The 20294-nt window shown below is 37.0% G+C and overlaps 1 protein-coding gene across 3 annotated transcripts in view; it reads left to right on the forward strand.

The window, feature by feature from the left end:
- Positions 1–20294, forward strand: part of LMBRD2 (LMBR1 domain containing 2) — a 31823-nt gene that overhangs the window by 2807 nt on the left and 8722 nt on the right. For 2 of the 3 annotated variants that reach the window (XR_001551905.3, XM_015848478.3), the window contains exons 2-15: positions 1943–2172; positions 2613–2692; positions 4417–4512; positions 5899–6066; positions 6278–6488; positions 8613–8687; positions 9187–9300; positions 12471–12654; positions 13572–13753; positions 14231–14364; positions 14676–14781; positions 15351–15448; positions 17257–17360; positions 18652–18698. Coding sequence is in view for 1 of the 3 variants with exons in the window: in XM_015848478.3 (XP_015703964.1) it covers positions 1999–2172; positions 2613–2692; positions 4417–4512; positions 5899–6066; positions 6278–6488; positions 8613–8687; positions 9187–9300; positions 12471–12654; positions 13572–13753; positions 14231–14364; positions 14676–14781; positions 15351–15448; positions 17257–17360; positions 18652–18698 (1773 nt within the window). In the remaining 2 variants the exon portion in view is untranslated. The remainder of the gene's footprint in view (positions 1–1942; positions 2173–2612; positions 2693–4416; positions 4513–5898; positions 6067–6277; positions 6489–8612; positions 8688–9186; positions 9301–12470; positions 12655–13571; positions 13754–14230; positions 14365–14675; positions 14782–15350; positions 15449–17256; positions 17361–18651; positions 18699–20294) is intronic. The other variant, XR_014939730.1, reaches the window with a different exon arrangement.

Raw genomic sequence — 20294 nt, forward strand, 5'->3', positions numbered from 1 at the left:
GCCTGCTTTGGCAGGGGGGTTGGACTCGATGATCTCTAGAGGTCCCTCCCAACCCCTACAATTCTGTGATTCTGTGATTCTGTGATTGTGTAATTGCTTAACAGAAAGGTGAGAGCAGGAAGAGCTCTTCTGAAGTAGTTTGCTGATCTCGGGAGAAAATTCTCCAGGGTTCAGGAATTTTAGCCAGCTGGTTCAGGGGAGTGCTAGTAGTTGAGAAACATGATTGTGGGCAAGCATCTTTCTGTAAACTAACAGCCAGCTTCAGAGGTAAATTCTGTTTCCCACAGGCAAACAGTAATATATTCTAAGTCCTGATTCTATTAGCAAGGGTCCCAGGTATGGCTGTCCTCCTAAGAAGATTTTGTTCACAGCAAGAGCTCCACTCAAGAAACGTGTTTCTCTCTTTGCAGGACTTTTTAAATTTTATTTTATTTTTTCCCTAGAACTACTTTTTACTATTTTCTGTCTTATCGTTTTTGAACCAAATCTTTGAAAGTGAATTGAAGCTGTGCAGGTTCTGTTCTGTTGTAGGCTATAAACTATGAATTCCCTCTTGATTTTAGTGTGTTCAGTACAGGCTCATAACATTTTTGAAATCTCTGGGTAAGAACTGAGTGCGTCATCTCACACACAAAATTTTCATGTTATGTATTGATTGCAGCTCCTTAGGTGTGACTGTAGTAAAAAGTTCTATAGGTATGACTCATGGAGCGTATGATGTATAATTTTAATTGCATAGCATGAGGTGTGGCTATGATGGGCATCCAAAGCTGCATTTGTCAGACAGCTCTGCCTTAATTAAACTGGTTTTGAGTGGGGAAGAAATGCTCTGTTTTAGTGGAATTTGCTCTTATGCTATAATGTAAAAGACTTCATTTTCTGAGGAAATGAGAATAGTACAATAGAATACATAGAATGAGCTATCAAGAAGTAGATTAGATATATTGAATTTGTGGATTACCAATTAGCCGTCCTAAATGCAGTACAGGCAAATAGTAGGGGGATGTTTTGACTTGATAAAATTACCAATTATTTGGTAAACTTATTAAAAAAAGTGGACAGAACATAGGAAATGAATGTGTACAGCTTTCATAATATACAAGAAGGCAATTCAGCCTACTTTCAGAATATGGGGTGCTCTGTATAACAGATGTCATGAAGTAAATAGGCTGCTTTCACTATCTGGAAATTAAATGCAGAAGGAACAAAATGGGGAAGAACATTTTGATGGAAAAGCAAGTTAAGCAGGGTAAACATTTTGTTTATTTTACTGTATGAAGTGTTAAGGATCAGAAGCAATTTTAGTAACCATGTAACAAGGTGGTGACATTTTCTCTAACAGATTTGTGCAGCTCACTGGTCTTTTGCTTAATAGCATGCCTGTGCGAGGACGAGCTTTCAAAGATTTTTAGCAGTCTTGACTGTAACAGTAAGTCATCCCAGAGGAAAAGAAAATATAGCAAGTCTAATAATGAATGGAGACCTGTGTTCTTCTGGAGAAGAGCAGAAGAAAAGTAGGAAGGTGAATTAGCAAACACATTGCCTCATATGAAATTTTAGAAGAGCTGCATTGCAAATAGCTTTGCTGTGTTTTTACGCTCTATTAACTCTTGAGTAGGGAATTTAAATTTGTAATTGATGTACAGCCCATTAAATAGAAGTTTCTCAGTAACTTTTTGGAAACGTTTAACTTTAAACCTTTCCTTTATTCAAATTACTCGCATTCTGGTTATAGACTTTCAGGCTATAGAAAATGATTTCAGCATCTTCTGGACCACAAAGATGCAGAGGAGTTCAGAGCATCTTGCAGAAAATCTTGTTCTCTGTTTTTAAATGAAATCAGAAAAACCTGTTAGTAAGTTTAAAATATAAACTGAAAACTCGTTTCTTCCTAGTATCTCTGAGAGATTCTAATGTAATTAAATGACATCTTGTCTTGCAGTTCTGATCAACATTTTTATGTGAGCTGTGCTGAGTGCCTGGAGTCAACCTTCAATAATGAGTGGTGCAGCGTTGGGCCTTGAGATTGTGTTTGTCTTTTTTCTGGCCTTATTTCTACTTCATCGATATGGAGACTTCAAGAAACAGCATAGGCTGGTGATCATTGCAACATTACTGGCTTGGTATCTCTGCTTTCTGATTGTATTTATACTGCCTTTGGATGTCAGTACGGTAAGAAGTTTGTAAGACTTTCCACTGTGATGTAAAATGAGGCATCTGTTTTGTTTGTTTTTAAAGTTGTATTTGCAGAATACTCTATCTAAAACAGCAAATAAAGTTCTCAAATAGTGTCTTTCTAAACTTAGAACATCACTTTTTGCATGACAACTTCTCTGTTATGGTTAATTTTGTTGCTCTCATAAGACAACAAATCTTTCACGTTTTAGAATACTTTTTGTTTATGGAAGTTTTTAAATTTATTTCAGCAGCATAGAAACACTTGCATTTTACCTTGTTTTCCTGCACGTAGACTGCATGTTGAGTGTTTATTACTTTAATTGCTCCCAAAAGTAAATTCAGAGGAAAGGAAATGTGTTTAAAATGGTACTTGTTGTTTTTAAGTACACGTTGCACTTTTTTCCTGATCACTGATAAAAGCAATTGTCTTTTAGACCATTTATAATCGATGCAAGCTTGCTGTTAACTCCAGCCCCGCAGAAAGTAATGGCTCTTTTGTTACTCTTGCTCCAAGGTAAGTTTTCTTCAAATAGGCTTTTCTTAAAGAAATATTTAATGGCTTTCTTTGTGCATAATTGTGCATATATAATGGTTAAAGTTGGAATAGAGTAGTTCAGTTGAATGTAGGAATAGTTCAGATGATCCTCAAAGATGAGTGCAGCTGTCTGACCACTTTAGGGCTAACCCAAAGTTAAAGCGTACTGCTGAGGGCATTATTCAAATGCCTCTTCAACACAGAAAGGCATGGGGCATTGCAGACATCACTAGAAAACCCGTTCCAGTGTTTGATCACTCTAGTGGTAATCAGGTTTTTCCTAATGTCCAGTCCAAGCCTCCCTGACAAAAATAAAAAAATTAAAAAATTAAAAATCAGTAATCTGAAACTGCTCATTTGCTCTCTCCTAGCAGGAAGGAAATAATTAGAGATGGGAAATATGGATGTATGTTGACTCTTTCTGTGTCTGCTTTGCCTCAGTTGGCTGGTTCCACATCTTGCAGATATGTGCAGTGTACTTACATTCAAGGTGTCCATTATGTGCAATGTAGTGCCAGATTTATTCTCCAAAAGTAGAGACTGCCAGGATATTGTTATTTCTGAAAGCACTGTAAAATGCTAGGCTTAGTAACACAGCTTTTTACCTTTTGTTTTAGACTGCTCAGTGTTTGTTAATTAAACATATTTTGGTAAATGCACAATGTGAAAACTTTAATAACCTTGTGGCTTGCCTGTAATTTCAGAATATGCTGACAACTGTTAGACAGTATATGACTTGAGACTATAAAATAGAAATATTAACTTGGTTGGCTAGATAGTGTTAGCAGTAATCAGACCTTAACATTTTGTTTGAAACCTATAGTCACACTGAATGTCATGCTATTTTAATTTGATAGTTCTGAAAATATTTAGACTGCATACATAAAGGAAAAAAACACCTCACAGCACAGGTTTAACTAGTTTGATTCTGGAAAACATCAATTATTTCTCAACAGGTGCTCCTATTAAACTGGTGGAGTTGCCCCTTGACTCATCATTATTTAGTTACTCAGATGAGTGTGGAAAAGAACACCACAAATATCTTGGTGTAGATGAACAACATATCATTTGTTCTGCTCTGTCAGAAAGGCTCCAGTGGCTTTTTTTCCGTTTGTTTCCTGAAGCAAACACTACCTTCATTGTACCTGTCAAAAAGTACAACAAAATCAGTTTGTACAGATGTGATGACTACGCTGAGCTGGGTTGTAGGAGAAACAACTAATATACTTTTTTGCCACTGAATGGTCTTCTTAGTATATCATGGTGGTGTGCTCCTAGATACTTTTGAAAAATCTGCTGTGTAAACTGAAGTTAAATGCTTTTCTGTCTACAGAAGATATATATATTTTTTTTGTATGGTGAAAGTGCTTTCTGTGCAAGAAGAAAAATTAAAGCCTTGAATTACTTACTAAACTGTCTCTTTGAGCAGGTTCCTTTTTTTAAAAGCTATCTTGCCCAAATGTGTTGTTTTTGATAAGTTAAATATTAAATGTACTTTAAATCAGGATTCAGTTTGTTTTCTTCTGATGTGGTTGAAATTGACTACTTAAGAAGTATGTGTTATTTCTTCTGCTATTTTCAAAATTTTTTCTAGATAGAGGAATTTATTGAGGGGGGGGGAAGGTTGTGGGGGGGGCGGGGGTAATGAAACTTCAACACTTTTGACTTCACAACTACTAACAAGTTTCCCTATGTTATTACAGCAAGCAAAAGTGTTTCAAACCATGGAGTTATATCCCCGATGGAATTATGCCAATTTTCTGGCGTGTTGTATACTGGACATCACAGTTTTTAACATGGTAAGTTAGGCCAAGGAATATCAGTGTTATGCGCATATAATTTATAAGTGTAATGTTGTAGCAGTTGCAATACCATCGTTCTACAGATCTATCAATGAAATTTCTAGTTGTGGTTTAACTTGACAGGTGGTTAAGTACCACACAGTTGTTTGCTCACTGCCCTCCCTTCCTAGAGGGATGGGAGAGAGAATAGGGGGAAGAAGCATAACTTGTGGGTTGATATAGAAACTATTTACTAAGATAAAAGGTAAAGGAAAAAAAAGAAGGAAAGAATAACAGTTATGATAATTTTATATATATATCTATACATATATATATATATATGTGTGTGTGTGTGTGTGTGTGTGTGTGTGTATATATATATATGAATGTGTGGTGCAGAAAGAGTTGCTCACCAGCTGCTGTCCAATGCCCAGCTAGTCCCCAAGCAGCAGGGGCTACCCAGTGAACTCCCCACCCTTTTTCAAACTTTCCTTCTGGATGATGTCACATGGTATGGAATATCCCAGTTTATGTCAGCTGTCCTCGTTCTGTCCTCTCCCGGCACCCCACTTCCCCCCTCTCACTAATGGGACAATACAAGAATCTGAGAAACCAAAATTTCCTTGGCTCTCTAAAACACTGGTCAGCAGCAATTGAAACATTGATTTGTTATCAACACTGTTCTCCTAAAGCAAAGCATAGCATCACACTAGACACAGTGAAGAAAAACAACTTTATCTCAGCTGAAAGTAAGATATTTCTCTCAAGTACCATATAGAGTGTACTTTTTTTGTGCCTGTCACTAAGGTGACAGCCTTATACCCGTAGTTCATATTTGTATCTGAGACTGACCAGCTTACACACAAACTTTTATGGGGAGATTGTCTGAAAAGGTTGCATCTTAGACAATATAACTTCAAAATAATTCTATGAATAAGTTGGGTAATTTTAATGTAGTAATAGTAAATATAATAGTAATAGTAAATTATTTGATTTTTATTGAATTGTATAGTAAAAAATTGTAGATATATCTACTTCAAACTGATTGTGCTTTTGGTTTAGATTAAGTATGACCAACACATTTTTAAATAGCTACTTCTTTTTCTCAGTCATTAAAATCAAGATTGGTATTGAGCTCTTGATAAAGAGTTTTTTTGTAGTAAAGCTATTGCTTTTATCTATAACTTTTATAGATTTAGATTTATAACTGGAATAAAAACTTCATTAACTTATCTTGACAGAAGCTTTAAACACCTATGTGTAAATATCTTGCACTGGTTGACTATTACATGTATATACATATATATGTGTGTGTATGTATGCATACATATATATATATAGGGGGGTTGTTGTTGTTATTTTTGATTGGCTGATCTGTTTTGCTTTTGTTTGCTTCCTTCATAGGATTCTGCTACCTTTCATGCAGTCTTATGCTAGGTCTGGAGGGTTCTCCATTACTGGAAAGATTAAAACTGCACTGATTGAGAATGCAATCTATTATGGTACTTACCTGCTGATTTTTGGAGCATTCTTAATATACGTTGCGGTAAACCCAAAGTTCAATTTACAATGGTAAGAATAATACTGTAAGTAATTGCACAAGTGTTTAAAACAAAGTGTAATAAAAAATTGTCTTGTGTAAAAGTCTTCTGTAGCTGAAATAGCTCTTTAAAATATACGCACACACAAAATACCTTTTAGTTGATGCAACTTTTGCTAGACAGACTTAAACTTCTTGTTGAACTTTGCTTTTCTGTTTGTGCTTTTCATTTGTTTTCTTTAGGAATCAGCTTCAGACTATTGGGATTGCTGCTGCAAACACGTGGGGTCTCTTTCTTCTTGTGTTGCTTTTGGGCTATGGTCTGGTGGAAATTCCCCGTTCTCACTGGAATGGGGCTAAGAGGGGTTATCTTCTCATGAAGACCTATTTCAAAGCTGCCAAACTGATGACTGAAAAAGCGGATGCAGAGGAGAATTTGGAGGATATTATGGAGGTAATTAACTAGCTTATGCTACAAAGTAAGTGAAGGTTACTGTCAGGCTGTCATTGCTGAATTTCCTGGTAGTAGGTATTTGTGGCAAGAAAATGCAAGTACTTACTGTGAGATATCTGTAATTTAAGAAGATCATCATAGTATGCCTCTTTGACACTACATCCTATGTAAATATTGGAAGGGAAGTAGTTCCTAACTAGAAGAATATTTATCTCATGGCAACCTGCTAGTCATTACTTGGTATCTGGTTTATTTTTTTCCGTGTATTGACCCTTTTGTAGTAATGCTGGTGACTAACAAATAACAATCCAGAGTGCTGCTGGAAAATCTAGATTATGGATAATTTGTTAGTGCTTATGAACTATGTTGTGTATACTTTTGTGCTGACCTTTCAGTATGTTTTGGAATCATAGAATGGCTTGGGTTCTAGTTCTGTCCTCCCTGATGAGGGCTGTCACTCACTAGATCTGGCTTTCCACAACCCCATCCAGTTTGGCCTTGAATGCCTCCAGGGATGGGGCATTCACAGTGTCTCAAGGCAACCTGCTCCCTTACCTTCTGAGTAAATAATTTATTCCTAACATCTAAGCTAAACATAAAACCATTCCCACTTGTCATTATCAGACAGAAAGCTGGTCTCGCTCTTTTTTTACAAGCTCCTTTTAAGTATTGGAAGGCCCCAGAGTGGTCTTCCTTGAGTCTTTTCTTCTCCAGACTAATAAAGTCTAGCCTTTCCTCATAATAGAGGTACTGCAGCCCTCTGATCTTCTCTGTGGCCTAGTCTGTGCCTGTTTCAACAGCTCCACATTTTTCTTTTGCGGGGGCCGCAGACCTGGATGCAATGCTGCAGGTGGGTCCTGACGGGAAGAGCAGAGAGGTGCAATCACCTCACCCTGCTGATCACTCCTTGTTAGATGCAGCCCAGGTTACAGTTGGCCTCCTGAGCTGAGGCCTAATCCTTCTCTTTAGCTGCTCTTGCTGGTTCTCCCTTTTGATTTCTCACGGGGGGTACGCTCTTCTCTTGCTTCTCTCTTCTGAAATGTGTACTGTAGAATCCCTTCTTGTTATTTTTCATATTCTTTGTTAAGTTCAGTTCCATCTGCACTTTCACTTTCACTTTCCTGGTACCGTCCATGGATAACATCCATGTATTCTTCACAGTCTTTGCTTCTGCTGCCTGTACGTTCCTTTTTCCTCAGTCTCACAAGCAGGTCCTTGATTAGCCATGCCACTTTCCTGCCTCTTGTTCTTGATTTCTTGATTTCTGCAATGAAAATACTAAAAATATTAAAGGGGTATGTAACTATGAAATATAGTAGAGAGAGAGCAACAATAACTTTGTTTAACAAGATAACACTTATTTTGTGTTTTGTTGTTTTTTTTTCTGAGGTTATATCTTGTACAGCATAAAATTAACTATATTGTTAGTGCATATAAAAACTTATGTGAAGTACTGAGAACTGGAAGTCACTTGTCTTTTGATCTGCAGACAGTGCACTTTTCCTTTAGAAAACTTGCCCAGTATATATTTTCTTTATTTCCCAGCCTTCAGAGGAACACTGAAACTTGAAAATATTTTCAAAAACATTTCTTAGTGCTGACTCTTGTAACTTGATTGTGAAAATTATATGTTAGTGTTGTGGCAATTGTCACAAAATTTTGACGTTTACCCATTTTTGTTTAGACTTCTGTTTTCTTCCTTTATCAGAGAAAGAAATTACTAAAATGTCAGAAAATTGTAGTACCAGAGGACACTTAGGAAACTACTTAGCTATGAAAACAGAACTACACCATATAAGAAGCAAGCTCCTTCCCCTTATTTACAGCTGAAGCAGGAAAATAAGTTCTGTTTCAGCATTCATGAGTAGAAAAAAGTACTTTACAGAGCAGAATAATATTTGCACACTGGCACTGTAGTATGCTTTATAAATACGTAACTTCTTTTAAAATTGTTGTTCATTTGTGTTTTTATTAGATGTCAAGTAAAAAACTCAGTGAGTTTTGCTGGTTGTAGACTCTGATGGTTATTGTTTTCACTGGTAAGGAAGGAATTCTTGTCTTTTCCTGTAAAACTTTATCCATTGACCAAACAACTCTGTTGTTTTTGTTTTTTTTTCTCAACAGGAAGTTCGTAAAGTAAGTGAGAGTATCAAGTATAATCACCCTTTGAGAAAATGTGTTGACACAATACTAAAAAAGGTAATAAAAAAATTATTTTGCTCTTCTTTAACTATCTCCAGCTTATTCATGGGGGAGGGAGTACTTCCAGCACCTACTGGATGCTTGTGTCTTATTTTCTCTTTAACATGAATTTTCTAATTGGCATCTTGTGGTTTTCAGACCAGCTTTGGAGTTGAAATGAGTTATTTTGATTAATGTAATTATCTGATGTGTTTTGAGATATGTAGTATGTTATGAACAGAATTTGTAGTAGCTGATCACTTATGATGGTTCCTTTTTCTGAATTTTTGCAAAACACAAAGTATGTTTTTGAGAAATAATTTTAAGGGTTCTATCTTTTTGGCTAACAATGTCAGACTGTTCTTTTTTGAGCAGGAAAAAACATTTCTTCTAATAGAAGAAAATAAATGTTGACATCAGAAGGAAAAATTTGTAGTTAGGATGAACTTTTCAGTTGCATGAAATGTCCATAACATTGAAAAACATAAAGAAATATTTATCTTTCTTTTCTTTCCAGTGTCCTACTGAGTACCAGGAAAGAATGGGTAGGAACATGGATGATTATGAGGATTTCGATGAAAGACAGAACAGTTATCCAAGTGAAAAAAGTTTGGTCAAACTTCACAAGCAGGTATGCTAATAAATGAGGGAATGTGCAGTTTATTTTAATGCAATGAGAATAAATACAAATCAAACAAAGATTTTTTTCAAAGTGTTTTGCCCGAATAGCTTACTGTAGTGCATGATTGTCCAGCCTTTTTGCCTGCCTGGGCTGCTTTGAGTGAATAGAAGTAGTCCTGGTTTGCATGTACGTAGATTGCACTAAAAGTAATGCCTCCTAATCATTTCCATGGAAAGGGCAACAGATACAAAGAGCACAATAACAGTATTCAATAGAGTAAATTCTGAGCTACAAACCATTGTTTTTCAACACTGTCACCACCATTCTCTGTGTATAGTGATGAACAAGAGCCTGAATGCCACACTCATAGCAATCTGACCTACTGTCACCACTGCAGAAGCACACTACCCACCACCTCACCATGCTCACATTCACTGTTTGGTTTCAGTAACAATTAAGAAAGCATTGTTCAATATCAGTAGGTGCAATTTTTTCTGCATAGAGGAATTCAATGACAAATCTTTGCTTCATATGCACTTCCAAGTCAGACTCCATTTTGGCAGACTGCCCCTCTGCTGCCATCTGTCACAAGGCAGTAAAACATAACGGAATATTGGTGGGAAGGTTCAGCCTCTGTTGCTGTATTTCCAGTACTCACCTCTGATGTTATGGGCCAACACAGTGAAACAGGAGATATTACTTCTGCAGCAGTACATCCAGTACTTCATCCTTTCCAACAATTGTTCAGAACCCACATACTGCCCAAAAATGATGACGTGAGTAAGGTGTGATTGTGAAGGATATTTTGCTCTGCTAAGATAGGAATTTTGTAAGTCTGGTAAAGAGGCATGATCAGATTTTTGAGTTAAGTATCTGAATGCAACTATATGCAATCAGTTTGAAAATTTGCAGGTCATGTGTTTATATCAACTGAAAATGATCTTGCAAATGTAAATTATTTTTTTTTCATTTTGTGAACCCCAAGCTATGGAGTGCAGTTGGCAAAACTGAGGGATAGGATGGGCTCCATCAAGAGAGGGCTGGTCAGCAGGGACACGGAGGTGATTGTCCCTCTCTTCTCTGCTCTTGTGAGGCCCCATCTGTGTCCAGGAATGGAGCCCCCAGTACAAGAAAGACAGAGAGCTGTTGGAGAGAGTTCAGAGGAGAGCCACGAAGATGATCAGGGGGCTGGAGCACCTCCCTTATGAAGACAGCCTAAGGGAGCTGGGTTTGTTCAACCTTGAGAAAAGAAGGCTGCAGGGCAACATTATTGCAGCCTTTCAGTACCTGAAGGGGAGCCTACAAACAAGAGGGGAGTAAACTCTTTGAATGGATGGATAACAGCAGGACAAGAGGAAATGGTTTTAAGCTGGAGGAAGGAAGATTTAGGTTGGATGTCAGGGGGAAGCTCTTTACTATGAGAGTGGTGAGGTGTTGGAATAGGATGCCCAGAGAGGTTGTGGATTCCCCATCCCTGGAGATGTTCAAGTCCATGTTGGATGGGGCCTTGGGCAACCTGGTCTAATAATAGTTGTTATCCCTGCCTGTGGCAAGGGGGTTGGAGATTCATGATCCTTGAGGTCCCTTCCAATCTGGGCTATTCTGTGAGACCTAGGCAGGCTGAGCAGTGGGCCCAGGTGAGTCAAATGAGATTCCATAAAGCCAAATGCAAGGTGTTGCACCTGGGTTGAGGTAACCTCTGCTGCCAGTACAAGCTGGGAGATGAAAGGCTTGAGCACAGCTCTGCCAAAAAAAGACCTGAGAGTACTGGTGGGTGGCAAGCTGTACATGAGCCAGCAATGTTCCCTTACAGCCCAGAAAGCCAGCTATATCCTGGGCCACATCAAAAGAAGCGTGGCCAACAGGGTGAGGGAATGATTCTACCCCTCTACTCTGTGCTGGTGAGGCCTCACTTGGAGCACTGCGTCCAGATGTGGAATTCTCAGAACAGGGAGACATGAACTTCTTGGAGTGCATCCAGAGGATGGGTGCAAAAATGACCCAAGGGATGAAATGCTTTCCCTGTGAGGGCAGGCTGAGAGAGTTGGGGCTTTACAGTCTGGAGAAGTGAAGGCATCAGATAGCTGGTAGCAGCCTTTCAGTATCTACGGGGGAGCTGCAAGAAAAAAAGGGACAGACTCTTTAGCAAGGTCTGTTGTAGTAGGACAGGGAGAAATAGCTTCAGACTTGAAGAGTGTAGATTTAAGTTGGGAAAAAGTCTTTTTAAGTTGGGAAAAAGTCCCTGGAGATATTCAAGGCACACTGGACCAGGTTGTGAGCTCCTGATATAGCCATGTATGTCCCTGTTCAGTACAGGGGATTTGGACTAAATGGCCTTTAAAGGTCCTCTTCAACCCTAAGGATTTTATGATTCTGTGATTCTATTTTCAAATTCCTTTATCAAAATAGAAAGCATGGCTGCATATTCTTCTATTTTCACAGCCCTGTGTTCAGCCTATGTATCAACATGCATACAATTATTTGCCATCACCTGAGTAAGCACAGCACAGCACTGCCTTCCCTGTGCCCTGCTTTCAATTGACAGTGTTAATAGCACACGGACTGTTCAGCTGTTGCTGAGCGGTGGCTACATGCCCAGGACTGCTCTGTGGGGAAGAGCTGCTGTTTCTACAGCAGGAATGGGATGGGCTGCGTTGTGAGCCGTGCTGGGCCACAGGTTGAACTTGCCTGCTGTAGTGGGTTATGCAACACTACTTAGTGACTTTTCAGAGAGAAAGAAAGTAAAGAAGTTCAATATCTCAAATGATATAGATCTACTTTCTGGATATGTAAAAACTCTTCCTCTTACAAAATAACTCAACAGTATTTTAATTGGCTAGATGATTGATGATTTTTGGGGCCTTGCAATGACGTATTGGCAGTTCATTGTAAAAAAGCATGGCATTTGCTGAGTCGCAAAAATAAAAAAGCTATGTTGGGAAAAAGTAGTCTTGCTAATGATACAGATTGATTGTTATGAAAGCACAGCAATAGCCATGGAATGTGTTGTTCCCTTACAGCTTACCTATTAAGAGAGTTTACTGCCTGTCTTTATGGGTGTATGGAATTAATCTTAGCAGTTATGTAATGTGGAAATTTTTAAGGGATTTCTGCAAGGCTTTTCTCTCACTTCTTGGAATGAGTATGTTGTAACCGTAATTTCTTGGAATTTATTGTAGGTTATTTATTCAGTACAAAGACACCGTCGTACACAGGTCCAGTGGCAAATTCTTCTAGAACAAGCCTTTTACCTGGAAGATGTGGCAAAAAATGAAACTAGTGCAACTCGACAGTTTGTTCATACTTTTCAGTCCCAGGAACCAGAGAATAAAATTATTCAATATTTCTACACACCAACTATTGGTAAGTGCTGTTATCCAGATTTTGAATATATAAAGGAGTAACTGGTAATGTTATGTAAGAACATGTGGCTTTATATGAAGATATTCAGAAAGATTCATCAGGCACTGACTTATGCACTTGACTCTAGGTTTAAACCTTTTACAAATTTAAAAGCAGTAGGTTGTTTTAATAGTAACTGGAATATTTTGAAGCTTTAAATGAAGAAAAAATTAGAGATTTCAATTACAGATTTGTACCTGACTTCTACATTTGTAGAATATTGGAATATTGCAGCTCTTGCAGTAAAGCACAGGGGAAAGAGCTCTTTGTCTGTCCTATACTGATAATTGGCAATGTTGTTGCTTATGCACTTTTTTAGAAAGAATCTTGTCACATATTATGTTCTAATTTGATGTATAATATCAGTGTTTTATTTCTTGCTACAATTTTACAGTCCAAGCTTTGTTTGTGGTAGAGTAATATACGAACAATAAATAAAAAGTGGGTATTTGGGCTGAAAGTGGAAAATCCTGTTCTGCTCCCTCTAATACTTCTCCCTAATAATTCTGCAACATTTGCAACCCAAGTCAATTCTGTTCTACACAGCTGTGCATACGATTCTTTAAGGCTGAGACAGATCACTAGCCATCAGCAAAGCTCAGAAAAAAGTTTAAAAGCCATTTGGATGTGATGCTGAGGGACATGATTTAGTGGAGGGTTGTTAGAAGTTAGGGTAGTATGGTTAGGTCATGGTTGAACTCAGTGATCTTAAGGTCTTTTCCAACCCAAGTGATTCTATGATTCTAACGTTTAGCCTTGATTGTGAGGGTGTTCATGCAGTAAGTTATCAATGGGTTTTTGTTCTTCTGCAGGAGTTTCATTTCTGGTTGTCTTAACTTTCACTGATCAGTAGGGATGTATGTGTGCTTGTTTTTCAGAGTGGTACTGGGAGTGTCTTTTACGACCATGGTTTTACAGGGTTCTTGCAGTTGTTTTGGCCACATTCTCTGTGATTGTCGTGTGGTCGGAGTGCACGTTTTTCAGCACAAGGCCGGTTTTATCACTATTTGCAGTTTTCATACAGCTGGCAGAAAAGACATACAATTATATATACATAGAGGTAAGTTTGAGATAATCACTCAACAAAAACTTTAAACTAGATTGTTTTACAATAATAGTAGATGAAACAGACTTTAAGTTTCTGTAAGTAATTTGTAAGCTTTCAGAAGCTCTGTAAAATATTTAGTACCAGACTTTGGTTTTGTGAGGGAGGTCTGCCTTCTGCATTTCTATTACGCAGTGAAATCCATTCCACCTGAATACTACATGTAGAGTAATTTGTGAAATGTTAGCTTGGAGTCCTGACTCTGTCCCCTTCCCTCACCTTGTGCACCCCCTACTCCTTGCTGATCAGATAATATGTTGACTTAGTGTAAAGAATTGTTCAACAGCAGCTAAATTGTGGATACGTTATCAACGTTATTCTAAATCTAAAATACAGCACCATATCATCTACTAGGAGGAAAATTAATACTGTACCAGGCTAAATCAGGATAGTTCTGTATTCAAATAATTTTTTTTTCCCCTTCTTTTACAGATGGCCTGTTTTCTTACCATCTTCTTCCTCAGTATCTGTGTTTATTCCACTGTCTTTAGAATTCGTGTATTTAACTATTACTACTTAGCTTCACATCATCAAACAGATGCATACAGTCTCCTTTTCAGTGGCATGTGAGTATGTGGTGCATATTTTGCAAATTTTTCATCAAGTTATCTATTGAAAATGTCCATTAAGCTTTTTACTCATATTCTTTTTCATTTATATTCATATATTTGTCTGAATTGAGTCATAGGACGGTTTGTGTTGCAAGGGACCTTAAAGATATCTAGTTCAAGACCACTGTCTTGGGCAGGATTGCCTTCATATAGGTCAAGTTGCCTAAAGCCCCATTCAACCTGGCTAACCTTGATATAAGCCTTTAAATATTTTTGATGCAGTAAGTTGTTTTAAATGCTGTTTGTTACCTCTTGCATTTATTCAGGTTATTTTGCCGACTTACTCCACCGTTATGCTTGAACTTCTTGGGCCTGACCCACATGGATGCAACAATCTCTCACAGAGATGCTCAACCAACTGCTTACACATCAGTAAGTACAGAAAATATGGCATTGAGGCTTTGTCATGGTTTGGAGAATAGGAAAAATACTTCGTGATAATTCTTGTAGTAAGATTCAAATATTTGTATTTTTGCACTTTCAGGGTAGAAGCAGTTATAGAGAAGGAGTTTGGTAATGATTGCTGGCTACAGTGGAGTTGTCAGCCAAATGTTTTGTCCTCTCTGTCCTAGAAAAGTGTAGCTTGCTGAAGAGTGTAGGCTTCTCCTCTTAAGAACTTTAGCTTCCACTGGCTTCAGCATATGGTGTATCTTTAAGGATTGGGAACTAAACTAACTGGTTGCTGAAAATTGGTGGATTTTGTTGTACTGAACAACTGGTTTCTAACAGCATGTAATATTTAACTTTGTTCTTAGCAAATAGTCTCCTTTGTTGTCCTTCCACACCAGATGAAATACACTGAATTTGTACTGAATTCAGGTTAGGTGAGATGACGAGAATCAGATCTGTGATGATAATACCTATGTTTCTGTAAGCAAAGGATTGTGTATTTATCTGCTGTGAACTGAAAAGCTCTTTGCTCTTCTGGATCTGTTTTCCAGATAATGGGATCAATGAAAGTGCTGTCCTTCATTGCAGATGGATTCTATATATATTACCCAATGCTTGTTGTCATTCTTTGTATTGCCACATATTTTAGGTAAGTAATGTGCAAGACTCATTCTCTACATTTCTTTATATTAATAATTTCAATTTTATCACTTAGGAAGAGACTCACTTCCACATGATGAGATGTGACGTAGTGACAAAAATGCAAAAAGACAAACAAACAAACAACAAAAAAAGCAATAGTTTTATACTTATTTTCGTTAAATGTATACATTTTCGGGATATCCCTTGTATGACCTCCTAACTGTTTGATTTTCTTTAAAACTAATTCCATTTTTCTGATACACAGATTTGCAAAAACTGTAGGTAATGGATGTTCCAGCAGACTTGCAACAAATATATGTGTGTGAAACTGAACATTTAATTAAAATCTGTAAAAGAAAGGTGTTTCACTTGTTTAACCCAGTGGTTACCAGACTATCTAGAAAACGTGGTGGTTTGTATCACTGGATCTTTCTCCCTTAAACACAGATTGTTGGAATCTGAAAAGATAATTACAAGAAGTACTGTTATGTGCTTGCTTTTCTTTGTTTAGTTTCAGTGTGCTTCTGACCAGTCTTAAGAGATATGTTTTTATGTTTACTTCTTCAGTCTTGCATTGCTGTTCAGTTAGAAGCAATATGTATGTTTAGAGTTGTATGCAAAGTAGTTTGATGCTAGAAAGTTTGAACATCCACAGATAGCAAGAATCCAGTCCTAGTTTTTCCCTACCTACCTTCAAGATAAGTGGTCTTGTATTAGAAATGGATGTTGGTGGCCCTGTGTGAGGCAGGAGGGTTGGAGCCTGATGATCCTTGAGATTCCTTCCAACCAAAGTCATTCTATGATTATATGAAGGGAAAAGAATCCCCTAACCAAACAAGAAAGCTACAAAAAATGTAGTGGTTGACTTGTCTGTGATGATCTTTGTCTTTGCTTTTACAGCGTAATATAAAGGAAGGGAAAGGGGGGGAAAATCTAGAAGCTGATTTGCATGAACTCTAGTACTTTCTAAAAATTCAAGTACACGTGAGACTGAATGTTTATTAAAGTTTATCACATAAAGCTATTTAAGCCAGCAGTCCTAATGCTGAGATAGGACAGGAAAAATCTTCGTAACTGAAGCTGTATTTAGACATAATATTAATGTTCTGGGTTAGAGACAGAGGAAAACAAAACAAAACAAAACAAATCAAAACAAAAAGAACCCAACACAAACAGCAGTTGCAGGTTCTGGTAAAAAGTTGAAAAAGGTCCCGGATACAATTCCAGAATTAGCTTAATCCTTTGTGAAAGGTGGAGCAAGTTTATCCAAAATGAGAAGTGTCCCTACATCTGGAAAAAGGAAAAAAAAGCCAGGTGTTTCTTCTGAGTAGTAGCTGAGATGAAAGTAGCTTTCCTGTTGCTGTTGTTGTTTCAAAAACAGAAATCTTATTGCATACAGTCTTCTCAGTAATTTTATTCTGGCAGAGGAGAGTCAATAGGGTACCATAAGTGTAATTTCTATTATACTTGAGAAGATATCAAGTCTTAAACCATTTTTACTACTCTCAGACTATAAGCTTTTTTATCCTACTACTTGTACAGAGATCTTCCATCTTTTCAATTACATTCAGGGACCTTGTCACTGTTTTGAATTTCTGACTTCTCAGATAGTATAATCTGTTTTCTGTTTTTCATATTTTGTTTTGTTTTTAATTTCTTTATTTCTGAAATTCCCGTTTTACATTTTGCGGTATGATATATCCATTTACTCATTGTAAACTAGGACTAGATGATCTTTTTGGTCCTTTCCAACCTTGTGATTCTGTGATTCTATAAACTAACACAGGAAATTTCTTATCCTTCTGCTTTTACCAGTTTAGGGACTCGTTGCTTGAATCTTCTGGGTTTCCAGCAGTTCATGGGGGACAGTGAAATGACCTCTGATTTGATTGATGAAGGAAAAGAGTTAATCCGAAGAGGTAATCTAGATCCTATATCCTAATCATCCTACAAAATATAATCATTCTTCCATGTCTGGAAAAAAAATAATAAAAGACAAAGCTTTTCAGTTTTTGAGCTGTATAGTGGCACAACAGATTAACAGTACTGGTTGCTATGTAAGTACTGTTCGACTTTTTTTCATATCTGCGGTAAATTACCAACTTTACTCATCCAGTGGGTAATTTTACAATTCAGTTAAGTGGTGGTACTCTGAAGTCATTACTATCTAATAATATCTTAGTGGGGCTGAGATCCTCTTTAATATGTCATAAAGGATAGTTACTGCTTAAATTGTCATTATCAACAGCCTTATTTTTGGCTTTCTTTTTATAAGTGTGCTTAGCTAAGCTGTCCAACTTTCATCATTTCCTTAGGATTTTGTGCCAGGTCAAGTAACTACTGTGCATTATTACACTAAGTATGTACTCTTTAGAGCTTAAATTATCAGCTATTTGGGATAATTTCTTGATTTTTTTTTTTTCAATGTTTTGTTAATTTTTTATTGAAAAAAAAAAGTGTTCTTGTCTCAAGCTAACAGCTTGAAAGTAGTTCTCGAGTAATAGTTCAGAAACAAAATTTTGTATGTAAGTTATATTATGCAGTACGTTTATACTCCTTTCATAGTGTATTAGAAACAAGATTGACTGGATTAGCTAAGCATAGTATTCTTTCCTGAAGCAGGGGAAGTGTCACACAATACCTTAAGCAACACATTAATCTTTCTTTAGTACTGTGTTTTTATTGGAGGGCTGCTCTGAAAGTAATGCCTCCCATTTTACATTGTTGACCTGTAATGTCAGAGGTGGATGTTGGTGGTATAGCAGTAGAGGCTGAGGTTTCCTACCAGTATTTCTGTTAAATGTTGTTGCCATGTGGCAGATGGCAGCAGAGGAGCAGTCTGACATGGAAGGGCAAATAAAGCAAAGGTGTTTCATTAAATTCCTCCATGTAAAAAAAATGGCACCAGTTGGTATTCATTGATACTTGCTGAATGTTTAAGGAGACCAAACAGTGTCTGTGAGCATGTGTGTGGTGCATTTCAGCAGTGGTGACAGCCATTGTCAGCATGATAAACTGATTTTCATGACAAATTCCATTACAATCAACTTCATGATTTCTTCTTATTAAATTGTATTAACCACCTATTTCAGTAAGAATCTCATTAGTAAATGTTATTTTTTTCATTACATTTGTTTAAGAAAAACCTGTTAGTAGTGATTGTTCTTGTATTTAGCTACAGACTTTTTTTTTTTATTATTTCATTTCTAGAGAAAAGAAAACGGCAAAGGCAGGAAGAAGGTGAAAACAGAAGAAGGGTAATAAGATTTATTTTATGTAATCAGAATGTTAATATAATAAAATATCTAAGAATGGCCATTGCTATTTAATCCATCTGACTTATTTGACAACAAAAAAGCCCTCCAGTCACAGACGGAAACAGTTCTATTTTGTAGAATAGTCCTGGCTGAGGGAAAAAGATAATTTAAATTTTATTTTTAAAAGATAAGAGGGTAATTGTGGCCATAATACTTGTACTCTGTTGTTACTCACTCTGTTCTTAGAATAAGTTATGGCTACAAACATAGTTCATGATAAGCAGAGTCCTGAACTGTAGGACTCAGGATAATCTGGAATGGGTTGTTCTCCGTCCATTCTGTTGATGCTGAATCTGCTTGAAATAACTACAGAGTTGCAATGTTCTCTTGGAGTGGAGACCCTGTGTTCTTCCCAGACTTACCTGCTGCTTTGTGTGGTCACTGGCGAGTAATTGTCACAGTAATTGGCGAGTAATTTCTGAGAGAGAAAACAGTTCCCTTTGCAAAGGAGAATGAGTAGGAAAGAATGAGTACTGCTGTCACTAAGTAACAAACAAAATCTTTGTTTCAAAGCAATTTTGAATGCTTACTGAATTGAGTTGTAATTCAGAGTTTTGCTAAAGCAGCTTCAGTTAATTGTAGCTTTTGTTATTAACCAATAACACTTTGAATTCAGTATAGAAAAAAAGATATCTAAAGAGTATATGTGAAAAATAAAGTGACTAAAGGGAAAAGCATTATCTGCAGAAAGCCAGGATAATATTGGGTCTAAAACCTCTGGATTCTTCAACGTCAGGGATACTTGTATTCAATTCTTGTTAACAGCCAGTAATGCAAAGACCTTTCTTCTGATACTCTGCTCTGCACGTTCCATACCATAGTTTTAAAGCTTTCCCTTAATACAAAATTAAGTACCAGTCAGTGCACTGTATCTGTGGTGCACGCTGAAATGAACTGAATCAGCAATTTTAGTTTCAATAGAAAACTCAACTTCAGATGTTACCTGTTTTTTGTGTTTGCATTTTAAACGGTAGCACATGCATTCTTGAAATTTTTGGAGCGCATGAGATTATTCTTTTGTTAGATCGTGATAAATACTTCCTCTACAGCTTTGAACTGTAAAATCTGTTGGCATAAATCAGCCGAGTAACTTCTGAGTATATTGAGGATCCTTGTATGAATCTGATCAATATGGAAGTTACTGAAAGAATTGGAAAAGTTTCTACTGGGTTATGAACTTATCTCCTAAAAAGAGCAGGTTTTCTTCTTTAATACTTTATAATCCTTCATATTAAAATTACTAAATGCTAAAAGGTTGTGTGATAGAAGTTTAACAGTAACTGTATTTTTCTTTTTTGTCTGGGTATTTTACCATTCTGCCACTAGATGGAAATAGAAACTAAACAAGGAGCATCTGTGGTTTGTTTCCTCTGAGTATTTTTCTTCTAAAGAGCAGTTACTGAAATTGGTTTTGTGAAGGTACACAAACATTGAGTTAGAAACAGAACAAGAACTCTTCTTGTATCGGGACACCAAGCAGTAACATTTTAAAAGTATTTCTTTCACTGTGTGGCGAGATTGAGCAGTTAGCTCTAC

Source organism: Coturnix japonica, chromosome Z (assembly GCF_054131305.1).
Source record: "Coturnix japonica strain WE chromosome Z, WE-NBRP24, whole genome shotgun sequence".
Lineage (NCBI taxonomy): Eukaryota > Metazoa > Chordata > Aves > Galliformes > Phasianidae > Coturnix > Coturnix japonica.